Here is a 13653-nt window from a genome sequence, read left to right on the forward strand (position 1 = left end):
ACCCGAAAAAGAGAGCACAAAGGTGGCATTTTGGAGCCCCATTTGCTTCCCTAAACCCCATAAGAAACCATCAAAATTGACCACCCCATTCCCTTCGGGCGGCCCTGCGATGGCGGATTCCGACCCCTTTGGCAGGAGCGGAGGCAGCGGCACCGCCGGACATGCCTCGAGGCCCACCGGCCCCCTCGACCACCACCGTCACCCCCGCGGAGTCAATTGGAACCTTCCGCTGCTCCTCGGCAGGGCCACCGTCAGGCGGCTGCTGGGCTCGGCCCCGCCCGCGGCTGCAGCTGTGGTGCAGCTGGAGGAGCGCCACCACGGGTGGGGCTACTCCAGGCCGGTCGTGGCGCTCGATGTGGTGTGGAATTCGGCGTTCGTGTTGGTCTCGGTGGCGGTTCTGCTATCGACGTGGAAGGAGCGGCCGGCGACGCCGATTCGGGCTTGGGTGTTTGGGTACGTTCTGCAGTCCTTGCTTCATGTGGGGTTTGTTTGTTTCGAATATAGGAGGCGGCGCCGGCTGAGGGAGAGGAGGAGGAGTAGGTGGATTGAAGTGGAAGAGGACGAGGATGAGGAGAGCAGGTTCGTGCGGATTTCTATGTTCTTGTTCTTATTTTCGATCTCCATCATTCACCCGACAGTTGTTTTTCTTGGATGGAATTAGGAAGGAATGCTTTCTATAATAAATTGATTTAGTTTCTCTCAATTTTGGTGCTCTTTAGCTTCTATAGAAAATAGATTTTTTTTGTTCTAAAAGATGTATCAGAAAGACGGCTGCTTAATATGCCATTGTTTGATTTCAAGCTGTTCACCTATTTTTCATGCGTAAATTGTGTGAGCATCTAAGCTGGTCTTATGAGGTTTCCTTTGATTATTCTGGAGAAGATGTTGTTGAATTTTTCCTCATGTATAAAAATTTGTCTTTCTCTTATTCTTGTTTTTTGAGTTCGGTTAATAGCAGTAGTTATTTACTATCCTAACATGGGACAATTTTCATTGGCATCAAAGTGTTGTCTTATTATCATGTGATGTTTAATCAATCTTAGTAAATGTTATACAACACTTCTAATAGAAAACATAAGCTATTGGAATCATTTCCAACTAATTTTTCAGTTCCAGAATTAATGGAAATAATATTGAACTTGAAGACCTAGAAATATGTTGCTTTATGTTGACAATGTTATATGCAAATTTAGGTCACTAAGTAGCACCATCATATAGATCTATCATTTAGCAGGAAAATATCAGAGTGACCAAAGAGGTTAAAATGAGAAGATTGGGGGAAAATATGGAACAGCATAGCAGAACATGAAGGGAAGGAGGGAGGGAAGAAAAGAAGCTAATCTACTTGTTTCCTTTTGCAAAATGTCTAGTTGGCTACCTCTTTGCAAGAGATAGATAATATAAATCACAATTCAAAGCAAGAAGGCTTCATCAGGGATTTCAAATTTTATGCCTAATCTGAAATCAGTCTTCTAAAGCTGATGCTATATAACCAGCAATGTAAGCTTAGGCTAGAGGTGTTCATCTTGAAAACTAAAATGTGACTTTTCTTTAGAGAAGTCTGCATTATTTTTTTCCATTTTTAGTGCTTAACTTGCGAGTCCGAAGGGACTTCACTCTAGTTTACACTGGAGAGGTACTTGAAACCAACTTCTAGATGGTTAGTGCCAGATTGGTTTGTATATATGGAAGTGTTCAACTGTTACATTTCACTTGAAGAGGATTCTTTTCCATTTTGAGATGTAGTAAATTTATCCTATTGTTTCAATGAGAACTAGGAGTAAAATAAACAAATAATAAATGTGCATTAAGAGTTTGAGAGTGCTTCTACTGATTTTAGGTTGTTGGATGTGTGTCATCTACGGTTTTGCTATTTGCTTTTAGTTCTTCTCATGTCGTTTAACACAAAAGTTGCTTACCTCCATTTTGGATACGTAGATATCTCAATGCCCTCATCTAGCATAATATAACATGAACTACATTCATTTAGATGGATATTAGACACCTAAGTTTTGTGCTCTTTTCTCTTATAATTAGAGATACATTTAGATCTGGACTATGCATAATTACAGTGGATTTGTTGTTTGTTTTGGTAAAGCTAACACTTCATCCTCCCAGGGCTGTTAAGAAATTGGAGTCCCTTAATGCAATGATTTCATTACTGTGGTGGATGCTTGGGTTCTATTGGATAGTTGTCGGTGGCCAAGCACTTCTACAAGATGCACCTCATCTCTATTGGTAAATATGTCATTCTGGGAATCCTTTCCCTTTTTATCTGATATTTCATTGAAATTTTGATTTTTTTTGTTTCTGAATTATTGGTAAAGCTATCTTTGTGGCGGTCCTTTTCCTTTTCAGATTCATGGAGATGCTTTCATGTTTTGAATCGCTGATTTGCCATGACTATATTTTAGACTGATGGTTTCAGCTAAATCAAATTTGGAAATAGGTGATGAATTTTATCTGATGATATATGTACCATTATATACCTTGAAGGTACTTCCTCTAGGCTGCTTCCAGTTCAATAACATCAGAAAAGCTGAATGACAAATTAATCCAGTCATATATTTAGGTAGAATATTGTTGTAAATTATTGGTTAATGAAAATTTTGAAAGGAAAGGTATCTGAGAAGGGAATAGTGAGGGCCAAGCAAGAAAAAGGCTACTCCGTGGATGGAATTAGATGCATATCACGGTATGGAGCCATCATAGGCTGGACCTTCCATGCCCTCATGTGGGGACTATGTGTTGATCTGGTGTTCCAGTCTTAAATTGGGCAAATTGTGACACCCCAAATTTACTCACATAGGATGTAGAGTAGTATCGAAACAATTGATAGGGATAGATGGGTCTATTACCATTGATTTAGGTTTAAACTTTGGATCATTGTTCCGAACTAAGTTAGTGAGTCAGTAATCCTATTGAATCAGATCATAACACTTTGCATGTTACATTTATTGTACGAAAATTTCTTTTTAATTGATTATAAATAGTAGTTTCTTGCACAATGTTTGATAGTCAAAATTATAAGTTGTTAATGTTTCACTTGAAATGACATGCAGGTTGACAGTGGTGTTTCTAGCATTCGATGTGTTCTTTGCAATGTTTTGCATCATGTTGGCCTGTGTAATCGGTATAGCCCTCTGCTGTTGCCTCCCATGTATCATAGCATTTCTACATGCTGTTGCAGCCCAAGAAGGTGCTTCGGATACTGATCTCAGCACTCTCCCCAAGTTCCGGTTCTGTCAGGGCAATCAACCAGATAAACTTGACCTAGAAAACCAACATCAAATTGCCATCACAATAAACGAGCAGAATTCCCTCGTGGACCTTGCCCTTCCTGCGGAGGATTCGGTAACTTGATCCCTTGAGTTTCCTTATTTATTTGTTACTATTTCCCTTTTATGTCAAGCTTTGAGTTCCTTGTTCCATAGAAGCTATGAATAAAACTGCCAGAGACAACTGGCTTTGGCATGGGTGCTTTGATTATTTGGACTATAGAACATGAAATATCAGATTCATTGGCCATATTGGTTTTTCTCGAGTAAAATTTGTTTATGCTAGTTAAAGTTTCTTACATCTGAGCTTTGGCCAAGTCAACAAGGCACAAAATAAGTAACTCTTTAATTGTGCAACACAGGTCAACCTAAATAACCAACTAAAATAAAAGTTTTGTTTTTCCAGAAAACTGTTTACCATTTGAAGCTTTGGCTGAAAACAGGACAAGTACGAGGGTACAGTTTGTTAATTTCGACTAGTCAATCGATTAAAGAGTCTCTGGATTCTGGAGTCAATGTCTTGCGTTCGATATCTTTATGTAACTTCTCAGTATTTCGTGATGTATGCAAACTATTTCATCTTCTGTACAGGTCACGATTGCTTTTGCATGTCGCCTAATGCATGTTTGCTAGCTATGGTACTGAAAATTTCTACATGTCTGCATTGCTGAAGACCTCTTATGAAAATTTCTTCTGTAGGAATGTTGCATTTGCCTTTCTCAGTATGAAGATGGAGTGGAGCTGCATTCACTTCCCTGCAACCATCACTTCCATTCAGATTGTATCGTCAAGTGGCTCAGGATCAAAGCCACGTGCCCTCTCTGCAAGTACAACATACTTGAAGGCGATGATCTTGTGTAGCTTGAAGAAACATGGCTTCAAACATCAGGTTAGCAGCTTACTATATGACTAATCTCGCGTGCTCTCCCAAGGCCATTGATCTCTGTAGAGAGGATACCATGTAAATTCAGGAGCTTTAGTTGTCTTATGTTTGAAATTTTCCTTGTATATTCTATGTCAAGACAGCTTTGTGTTCGATTTTTGTTCACTTGGATTCTCTCTTTTAATAGATGGAAATTTAGCTGGATGGATCTAAATTTTTGAAGTGGATATTCTTGTTAAGATAATGTTTTAACATATCAAAGAAGCCATCGCAAGAACTCTCGGATGATGTGGGTTTGCTTGCAAACCCGAGTTATGGAGCCCATGGTATCAGGTCTATGAGAAGTCACATAGGATGAGAAAGTCACGAGTCAATTCTGATCCCATAAAACTGCTCCACAGAGAGATTGTTCACAGAATTGAAGTGTTTCAGCAGATTGTGATGAATACATATACTCGATGAACAAAATATATGAGTATTGCAGCTAACCTTCTTTGCAGTTTTAATCCAATATGCAGAAGATTTTCTAATGAGGATTATCAAATGAACAACAACATGTTACATCAATCCATAGCTCGTGAGAGGAAATAAATGGAACCATTTTTTTAGCATTCCTTCACGTATGCAATCACTGCGAGTGAAGGAATCAGTGGACAATATAGAATTTTCAAGAGGCGTTCTAATGACATTAATACATTTTAGGGAAAACCGAAAGCTGTAAACTGTTCTCAATTCAAAGAGGTCGAAATAGAAATTTTTGTGCAAGGATCGGTTAATCGGCACTTTCACCTGTTTCACATGGCTCAAGGGAAACAAGTGATAACTCAGCACCGGTCCAATCAGCAAGAATCCGAGATGATGGTAGCTGTTCCAAAGGCAACTACTTGATCACCAGAACCATCAGTCAGAACAAGTGATGCCGAAAAAAACTGTGTTAAAGATAGTCCGAACCAAAACCAAACACTCGGATAGAAAACAAGTAGGGTCTGTAAGACAGATGCAATAGGGAACAACCACCCCATACATATAAGACACCGATGCTTGTGTTTGCAGCTACACTACTGGCTGAGGAATTAGAGTGACATTTTATAACTCATCCGCTGCTAGATTTCCTCCCTTTCTCACTTTCTGTTTTGTCGTCTGGGTTCACTTGGCCATCATGACTTTAACAAATTCCTCATAGTTGATTTGGCCATCGCCATCAACATCGGCTTCACGAATCATTTCATCGACTTCCTCATCGGTGAGCTTCTCGCCGAGGTTGGTCATGACATGACGGAGTTCTGCAGCAGAGATGAAGCCATTCTGGTCCTTATCAAACACTCGGAAAGCCTCCTTGAGCTCCTCCTCTGAATCGGTATCTTTCATCTTGCGAGCCATCAAGTTAAGAAACTCTGGGAAGTCGATTGTGCCGTTGCCATCAGCGTCAACCTCGTTTATCATGTCTTGAAGCTCTGCTTCTGTAGGGTTCTGACCCAGAGAACGCATCACAGTTCCAAGCTCTTTTGTCGTGATGCAACCTGTTGTAATTAAAGATGGAAAAATGTACTTCAATGACACCACTAAGATCCATCCAAAAAGGCCTATCTGTTTCAGTTATAGCTATAGCCATCATCTCTATGCAAACAATTTCTACTAAGCCAATAAGAATAACATGTAGAAATAGGGGCTACTCAATGTAGATATATAGTTACACTATGTGTTACCGTGCCGCACTCTGAAGAATAACGTTCAAGCAGCATCCTGAATAGCTGCTTCAGTAAATTGCCAATGTCCATATCTTGACAAGGCAAAACTATTGATTACTTAGAATCATTTTACTTATGCTACATATAATATGCCAAGTGACACGGTAAAGCCTTAGCTTTATGACAAGGATGATCCTTCACAACCTAAGTGACCAAAAGTCTAAGCCACGAAAATAGCCTTTCTATTTCCAAGGCTAATGCTGGACATATTGATCATTCCCAGACTCCAACATAGATGGAACCCCATAAGTAGGTTGCTCCAAGGATGTATACCAAGAGGCATTTTTGGTGGTGTAATTTCTTGAATGGTTAGCTACTTAGTTGATATCTTTAAGAAAAAGGGCTAGAAAAAGTAAATGAATCAATCTATTAACGATTCGTTATTGCAAAGTAATTAACACTCTTAAAGCTCGAGGGAATGAACACAGTTTTTGTGGGATCATTTGATGTTGATATAGTCAAAGTTGCTTATCGAACTAAAAGAAAGTAACTAGCTTGTCCCACATTAACTTGTCTGACAAACTATTGCCATTCCAATTAATAATCCCATCCATCTTGCATCCAACTTATGTGGGAAAGCAATGACCACCTTGAGAATGTTGTACTCCCATAAAGCTATGGCTGAAAGTACACCACAACAATCCCACTTTATGTTTGAATCATCACAATATAGACTCATCATGGAAATAGAAGGTCAAATGTGTGGAGACGGGAATCAAGATCCTCATTAAAGAATACACACTCATATGTAATGTAGGAGAAGATGCAAAATTTCTTGTTCTACATTAACAAGCCTTTGACACGGATAAATCTCAAAAGAGGATTTATACATGCACTATGAATCCTGGTTGTCACTGACGTCCCAAGATGATGAAGAGGATTGGGAGTTGGAACAAGATCCCAAGGATATCAGACGTTAAAGGTCTCTTAACACAAGTGAACAACCACTACATGTATGATAATTTCACCGAATCAAACCTGATGCTCAAGCTAAAGGGGCGAAGACAAAACCTCAGCGGTTTACTCAGATCTGAAGTCAACAACCTTCACAGCGTAAATAAGAAAAATCGAGACAACGATTCATAAAGATATCTGATTCATGTTTCAGGGCGGGTCGATTATCTGCTTCCAAAAAAACCTCTTCGACGATCAAAAACCTATCTTAGAAGACACAGTACGGTGAAAGCAAATGAAATCCTTCAACGCTTGACCAACAGGATCTACGAATTAAGAAGACGTGGTAGAAAATGCGATCGAGGGGATCTAACCATCGCCGTCCTTGTCGAACAGGCTGAAGGCCTCCTTGAACTCGGCGATCTGATCGTCGGTGAGCTGCTCCGCCATGCCTCCTCTGCAATCGTTCTTACAAGAGAAGGATGGAGAGAGAGATTGGAGATCCTTGAACAACAACTAGAAGAAGAAAGGGAGACGAAGAAGAGGACGCGAGCGTTTTGTGCCCTCTCACTTCGCGGTGATCGATTCCACCCCGTAAAGTCTCTTATAACGGGGCGTTATCTTTTACTTTTCCATCAACACCCTTCTTTATCCCACAAAATTACATAAATAGCTTTCCCGCACACATAAAATGACAGTTTTCGCCTCATGTCTGCCCCCAAATCTACCCAGGTGCCAGTAACGTGCGGTCCCTTCACCCTGGGCCCCGTGTATTTGGGACCAGCAGCGGAAAGTGATCGGGACCGTCTAAAATAGTGGGCCCGAATCCAGACCGGTTTCTTCGATGGCCGAAGAGGCCCGCCAGGTTTGGGTCCCATGTGACCTGCAAACCGGTATATTTGTAGGTGAGGTAAGCAGAAAGAGAATGCGTAGGCTAAACGACTAATTTCTGAGACCGTCGGATTACGATCGAGCGGCTCTTTGGAACAAGGCGGTCGATATGGTGCTGCGAATCAACAACAAGGGTAAACTGGTCATTTAGAGAGGCCTCAGGGGTTGTTCCGTAAATTTATGAGACGCCAATAGTTGACCCGCAGTTACCGCGTCTATTTCTGGAATCTTCCTTTATTTGGGTGCCGATGAGTGAAATTATAGTTTCACCCTCGACGCGGATCGAACGCGGAGAAGGGGTGGATAACCATCCGTTGAACAACGGTAGCGGTGCCACGTCGTCTATCATTTCCTCCTCTCGTTGAGAGAGCGTCTCATTGCCGTTTGGGAATAAGACCATCCATGACCGTTGATGACAACACAAAGGTGGCATCTGAGCCGTTAAAGAACGAGGTGGCGTGGGAAGCCAAACGCCATGCTTGGATCGGTCGACATGCTTCCTTCACATGATCTCTCGAAATCTACCATTTGCAAAGAAATGTTTTCTATATTGGATATCCATTTTCTGTAATACGCTCAATAAAATATTGATCTTTGAGTGATTATACGTCTTATTAAAAATAATAAAAACCAGTTTAAGGGAAATCACACATCAGCAATCTGTGATGGCCTTATGTTAAATTGAAGTCAAGGTATTACTACAACTAAAATAGATATAGCTCTCCAAAACATATGACATGCACAACATAACAGCAAAGATCCATACTTCCACTTGAAAGCACCAAAATCATGTGATTGCACTCACAAGCATGACCCAACTTTTATTGGGAACAAGTTGTCATCCTTGATACACTTATCTACATCGACACACAGCAACAAACCACGTCTTAACCTAAAAGAGAAGTCCAATATATGCAACAACCTATTCTTATAGCACATTACATCCAACAACTAGTGGTGATGGTGCTGCGACTCATGTCACCGATGGCTTTCAGCAGTTGGTGTCATAAGATGCAAGTCCCTGCAACTCTGGACCTTCCAAGCGTGGATTGTTCTCAAAGCTGCATTAGAAGAGGCAAGTTTTACAGTTAAAAGAATAAGAATAACTGCAAAACTGGATATCGACTATGATATTGCAAAGCGTGGGCAGTTGAGATCACAAGTGAAACATGATCATTGCATTTCATATATAAACTTTGGAAAATCATCAAGCTCCGGCGAGGCTGCTTTTACTAGAACTGGTTCAAGTGACATGGATTGTGATGAGATCATACAGAAAATAACTGACCATATGGCAAGTGAAATGGCCTACATCTGTTGTCAACCCCAAACATTTATTACAACCTCCACTTTGGAGCCATTCGTGAAGTAAGCAATGGATACTAAAGTGATTATAAATCACAATATGATTTTTAAAATTATTCTCAGATTTCTTAAGTTTTTCTCATCTTCATGTGCCAGCTCTGTTTAAAGGGGAGAAGCTTGTAAGAAACAAAATAGTGATGTAATGTGAGCGAGAAAGTACTTGTTCAAAGGGATGTGTTCAAATGGTCCAGTAGTGGGAATTGTTCCACAGAGATCGTTGTTTGATACATCTCTGGCAGAAGAGGAAAAAAGAATATTATTAGAAAGCATAATATACCTTTAACAATAAAACATCTCAAAAGCAAAACTGAGCACTTACACAACTTTGAGGCTAGAAATTTCAACAAGTTCCCTTGGAATTTGACCAGTCAAATGATTATCATTTAACCGTCTAGAAAAGCAAACAAGATATAAGTTATCTTTGGTAAAAAGTTCATACCAACAAAATTGAGAAAAGTTTAATATTGATGAAAAGAAATATGAAAATTGATGCTATAAACCTAGGATACAGACATCTTTTTCCTGCTTTAATATAGAATAACCAGCATAACGCTTATGTCATGAATATAAAACTGAGTTGCCAAAACATCTGTATAATATGTCCCCATAAATGGTACCAGTAATAGATTTAATAAAATACCTCACCTTTGTTCGCATAAATAAAGGCTGAAAATTGTTCATAACTTACAAGAAAACTAGAGACTTCAGCTTCCCTAATGCTGGCGGGATAACCCCTGAGATGTTGTTATTATACAAATCCAAGCTAATGAGACTCTTCAGATTACCAAACTCAGTTGGTATGGTTCCTTGAATATTGTTTTTGTAAAGTTCCCTGTATGAGTGGCACACGACAGCTATTAAACCTTTGGTTAGTATTGAGAAGTACTATTTTGCCTAATTAAAAAAACCACAAATACAACACCTAAAAATTCAGAAATATCAAAAAAATGTTTTGAAAATTCAAAATGAAAGAATAAGATCAAGGAAAATTATGTTTGCGAGACCTGTAAAATCAACTAAACTGCAGATAATGAATTTTGCCATGATTAACATATAAATCAATCAGGAAACTTTTGTACTGTTGATCAGTAATCTGCAGCTGAAAATCAAGAATGATTTTTAAAGAAGAAATCTCTACACAACACCAACCAATCCCCTCCCCTCCCCCCCCCCTTCTCTCTCTCTCTCTCTCTCTCTCACACACACACACACACAACACAAAAAAAGAAGTTTAGCAGTAGCTTTCATAGAAGCAATTGTTATAGAGGTTAAAGTAGTCCTGAACAAGTTTGGATTGTCAAAATAGGCATGAACTGAGCTGGATTATTCCCAAAATAATCTTGAATCGAAATCTATATATTCTGAGCTGATTATTTATTCAACTGGTAGGATGCCCAAATAATTGATCAGCCAATTAGACCAACCTAAGCTTACCCAATTAGACTACTTTCGTAGTCTATCCCTCTTTTGTTCCTATCGACATCAACCAATTTTGTAACAAGAATTTATGACATACGATACATTCTAAGCCGGTATACGAATGAAATATGGCATGTCTGCCTACCTCATGTCATGCCAACATATAGTTATTGACTTTTCCCGTCATGGTGGCCTAAGTCATATAAAAGCCTAGATAAAATATATTAGCTTGTCTCCATTGAATTTCCAATTGTTAGATTTCAAATATAATGTTAAGGCCTCATAATTATCCTTAGATATGAAAAAATAATGCAGCTTCAAAGAAAATACATTATCATAATTCATGATATCCATTGTCCTAGTCAACATCTGCAGAAAACAAGCAGAATAGACAAGCACAAGTATAAAAAACTGTCCACAAGCTTGCCAATCCAGCAAGAACAGGTGGGATTTCTCGCCAATGGGGTGATCTTTTGACTTTTTGTAACTTGGCAGTTGATGGTTAAATGTTACTGTTGGTTCATAAAAAAAAAAAAGAACAACTGGCACATGAACATGAACTAGAATGATCACAACAAATGATGAGGGATTCTTACAGATATTGCAAATGCTCAAGACGTCCAATGTCAGGTACGAGATGGCCAGACAACTTTGAATTGCCTAGGTCCCTGTAAAAAGCAACATCGCATGACAAAAGCCAAATAATTCACTGGTTTGGATAAGAAGAATGACAAGCAAATAATTTGGAGAGGGAAAAAAATAACAAAATGCAATAACGAAGACTAACTAAAGTTGAAAACTTGATGTTTGAATATAAGTGCTAGATGTGATGCTTAAAACTTGGTCAAACACTCATGGTCAACCGAAGAACATATAGCGTCCACTGTCTACTAATATGTGACATACATAAACAACATCCCACCACCTTAAAACTCAAAACACTTGTGTTTTTCATAGTAGAGGAATGAAGAATGGGTTATAATCCCCATAATAGCCTGAATCAAATAAGCACAAAGTTTCTGATTATATTCCACGTCAACTTCACTGACTAGTTGCTATGGAACTAGTACAAGAAATACAACTAGAAATAGATAAGAGGGAGAAAATCAGTATAAGTTAACCAACTCTATTGCCATACATGTATATATGACAAAGCAAAAAACAAAGATTATTTACAAATAAATATCTCATCTAAGTTCCCTCTGTCAAAGACGCATTTACATTTGTTGTTGAGTCATCTCGGAATGGGCATTTACATAAGTATTATTATGGATTCTTTAAACCATGTTATTAATCTCTCTCCTTTCCTTTCCTATCTTAACCATTCTTAAGCATTAAAGTCAATCATGAAAACATATAAAAGGCTATTTGATTCCAATGAGCATGCACCAACTCTGTTGAATCCAGAATCTTGATTACCCACACAAAAGATGCTGATTTACCCTCATTTTATTATATTAGTTGAGGCATCATGTGACCTCCATTATCTATCCATACTCATTGCTCCCAAGTCAATTTTATCATCCAGTCAAAATACAATAAAAACAACACATAAATGTGTCATTGTAGTGCAGATGAATTCACCATACTGTCAAATTTCCTACAGTATCTAGATTTCTTTTTCACAAATTTAGAAGTAAACATCCCTTAAATGCAACACTGCATTTCCTTGCAAACAAACATTCTGTGAAGTGCACTACATCAGCTGATTTCTGTTGTACCAACAGAAAAAAAGGAAAAAAACATCAACATTCTTATCTTTATCAATACATCAGAAAGTAAAAAAGTTCAAAATATATGGTCAGTTCTCTCTACCACCACCATGGAATACCCGAACCACAATAAAGAAATCAATCAGAGAAAGAAAGTGTTTTGCTAATTTTCTTGGTCACTGATGTTCTGATAGTACGACCACTGATACTACTGTTAAGTCTGGGAATGACTAACCAGACCAACTGGGCACTGAAATCATATGCCAGAAAGTAACTTAACTATAGCATGTCAAAAGACCTTCACTTCTTCTATTAAAGGAGATAACACTCATTAAGAGATTGCCAACCTTTGATACTTTCCCCAGACTCTTCACTTTACCAGAGAGTTCATATAATCAATATCATAGCAATCTATTAAGTACTACTCATGACCAAACGAAAGAAAAGGAAAAAAAATGACCAAAGGACTGTCTTTAGAAAATCCAGCATTTTACCAAAGACTTCCATCAAAATAGAATCCCACCATATAAACCCCTTTCTTCCCAATAATCCCCTGCAAACCAAAAATCTTCGTTTCTAACAAAGACACAATACTCGTCAGCAAGTTCTCAATTTACGATATTTCACCACAACTCGTGACATCACCAGACATTCCACAACCTCTGTATCACAACAATTAATAATATGACATCGGTAGGCAAACCAACCGAAGCGCATGAATAATCAAGGGGAAGGTCATTGAAAAATTCTATCCTTCCATGCCACCCAATCTTACGAAACCCCTCTAACCAGATATTGTCACAAAATTCCAAGAAATTATGAAAAAGAAAGCCTACACGCGAGTGACGCGATTGTCTTGATTACAGGTGATATGGAACCAAGTGCAAGGGTTCACAAGCGTCGGATCCCAGCTCTCGAGCACGTTGCCTGGGTCGGAGAGGCTCTTCCTCAGGGCGTAGAGTGCGTCACCCTCGGAGTTGGAGGACACCAGAGTCAGCGAAAGCAAAGCCACCACTGCGAACACCGATACTGTTCTGGCCGCGATGTCAGTGGCGACAGCCATAACGCCCTCCGCTAGCGAAGATCGCACTTCCCCACGAAATCGAGTTAGGGTTTCGGCTCTCTTCGAAGTGGGGATTCGGTCGGAACACGACGGCATTTGGTGGAAAAGAACTCTTAAGTTGTTCCTCCGATTGTGTATAGATAAAACTATTACCTTATAGTGAGACAAAGATGGAAGCAGTCCAATAGTGAAAGGGGAGCACTTGGTTACGCTGAATGCAGTGGGTTTCGGATAACATGCTGTACAAGTCTATCTGAGGTCTTCGATGGTCTTTGATAGTTCCCCCTGCAAAATGCACTGTAAACAAAATCTTAAATTGCGGTTTGTTAGACGGATGGACGTCAGGATATGTCGGTTTGCTCTTTATCCGTTACTTTTCCGAGATTCATTGCTCGTGACA

At 39.3% G+C, this 13653-nt stretch overlaps 3 protein-coding genes across 3 annotated transcripts; 1 reads left to right on the plus strand and 2 right to left on the minus strand.

Moving 5' to 3' along the window:
- On the plus strand, nt 1–4365 carry LOC135673306 (E3 ubiquitin protein ligase RIE1-like). The gene is made up of 4 exons (XM_065182171.1): nt 1–579; nt 2119–2238; nt 3063–3354; nt 3978–4365. The coding sequence occupies exons 1-4, from the start codon at nt 110–112 to the stop codon at nt 4137–4139; spliced, it is 1044 nt and encodes a 347-aa protein (XP_065038243.1). The 5' UTR covers nt 1–109; the 3' UTR covers nt 4140–4365.
- Nucleotides 4366–5075: 710 nt separating this feature from the next.
- LOC135673310 (calmodulin-1) lies at nt 5076–7388 on the minus strand. The gene is made up of 2 exons (XM_065182174.1): nt 7178–7388; nt 5076–5681 (listed from the first exon to the last, which is right to left on the minus strand). The coding sequence occupies exons 1-2, from the start codon at nt 7251–7253 to the stop codon at nt 5308–5310; spliced, it is 450 nt and encodes a 149-aa protein (XP_065038246.1). The 5' UTR covers nt 7254–7388; the 3' UTR covers nt 5076–5307.
- A 1053-nt stretch (nt 7389–8441) lies between these two features.
- On the minus strand, nt 8442–13337 carry LOC135673307 (leucine-rich repeat protein 1-like). The gene is made up of 6 exons (XM_065182172.1): nt 13027–13337; nt 11075–11146; nt 9748–9891; nt 9379–9450; nt 9220–9291; nt 8442–8755 (listed from the first exon to the last, which is right to left on the minus strand). Exons 1-6 carry the CDS (start codon nt 13251–13253, stop codon nt 8686–8688), a joined length of 657 nt encoding a protein of 218 aa, XP_065038244.1. The 5' UTR covers nt 13254–13337; the 3' UTR covers nt 8442–8685.
- Nucleotides 13338–13653: the final 316 nt, after the last annotated feature.

This window comes from Musa acuminata, chromosome BXJ1-5, assembly GCF_036884655.1.
Source record: "Musa acuminata AAA Group cultivar baxijiao chromosome BXJ1-5, Cavendish_Baxijiao_AAA, whole genome shotgun sequence".
Lineage (NCBI taxonomy): Eukaryota > Viridiplantae > Streptophyta > Magnoliopsida > Zingiberales > Musaceae > Musa > Musa acuminata.

Coding starts and splice junctions, on each gene's coding strand:
- LOC135673310 (XM_065182174.1), bottom strand. CDS start 7,253: ATGGCGGAGCAGCTCACCGACGATCAGATCGCCGAGTTCAAGGAGGCC. Junction 5,682..7,177: donor GTTCGACAAGGACGGCGATG/GTTAGATCCCCT, acceptor TAATTACAACAG/GTTGCATCACGACAAAAGAG.
- LOC135673306 (XM_065182171.1), top strand. CDS start 110: ATGGCGGATTCCGACCCCTTTGGCAGGAGCGGAGGCAGCGGCACCGCC. Junction 580..2,118: donor GACGAGGATGAGGAGAGCAG/GTTCGTGCGGAT, acceptor TCATCCTCCCAG/GGCTGTTAAGAAATTGGAGT. Junction 2,239..3,062: donor GATGCACCTCATCTCTATTG/GTAAATATGTCA, acceptor AATGACATGCAG/GTTGACAGTGGTGTTTCTAG.
- LOC135673307 (XM_065182172.1), bottom strand. CDS start 13,253: ATGGCTGTCGCCACTGACATCGCGGCCAGAACAGTATCGGTGTTCGCA. Junction 9,892..11,074: donor CTTGAGCATTTGCAATATCT/GTAAGAATCCCT, acceptor CCACTCATACAG/GGAACTTTACAAAAACAATA. Junction 9,451..9,747: donor CTGAAGTCTCTAGTTTTCTT/GTAAGTTATGAA, acceptor TTGCTTTTCTAG/ACGGTTAAATGATAATCATT.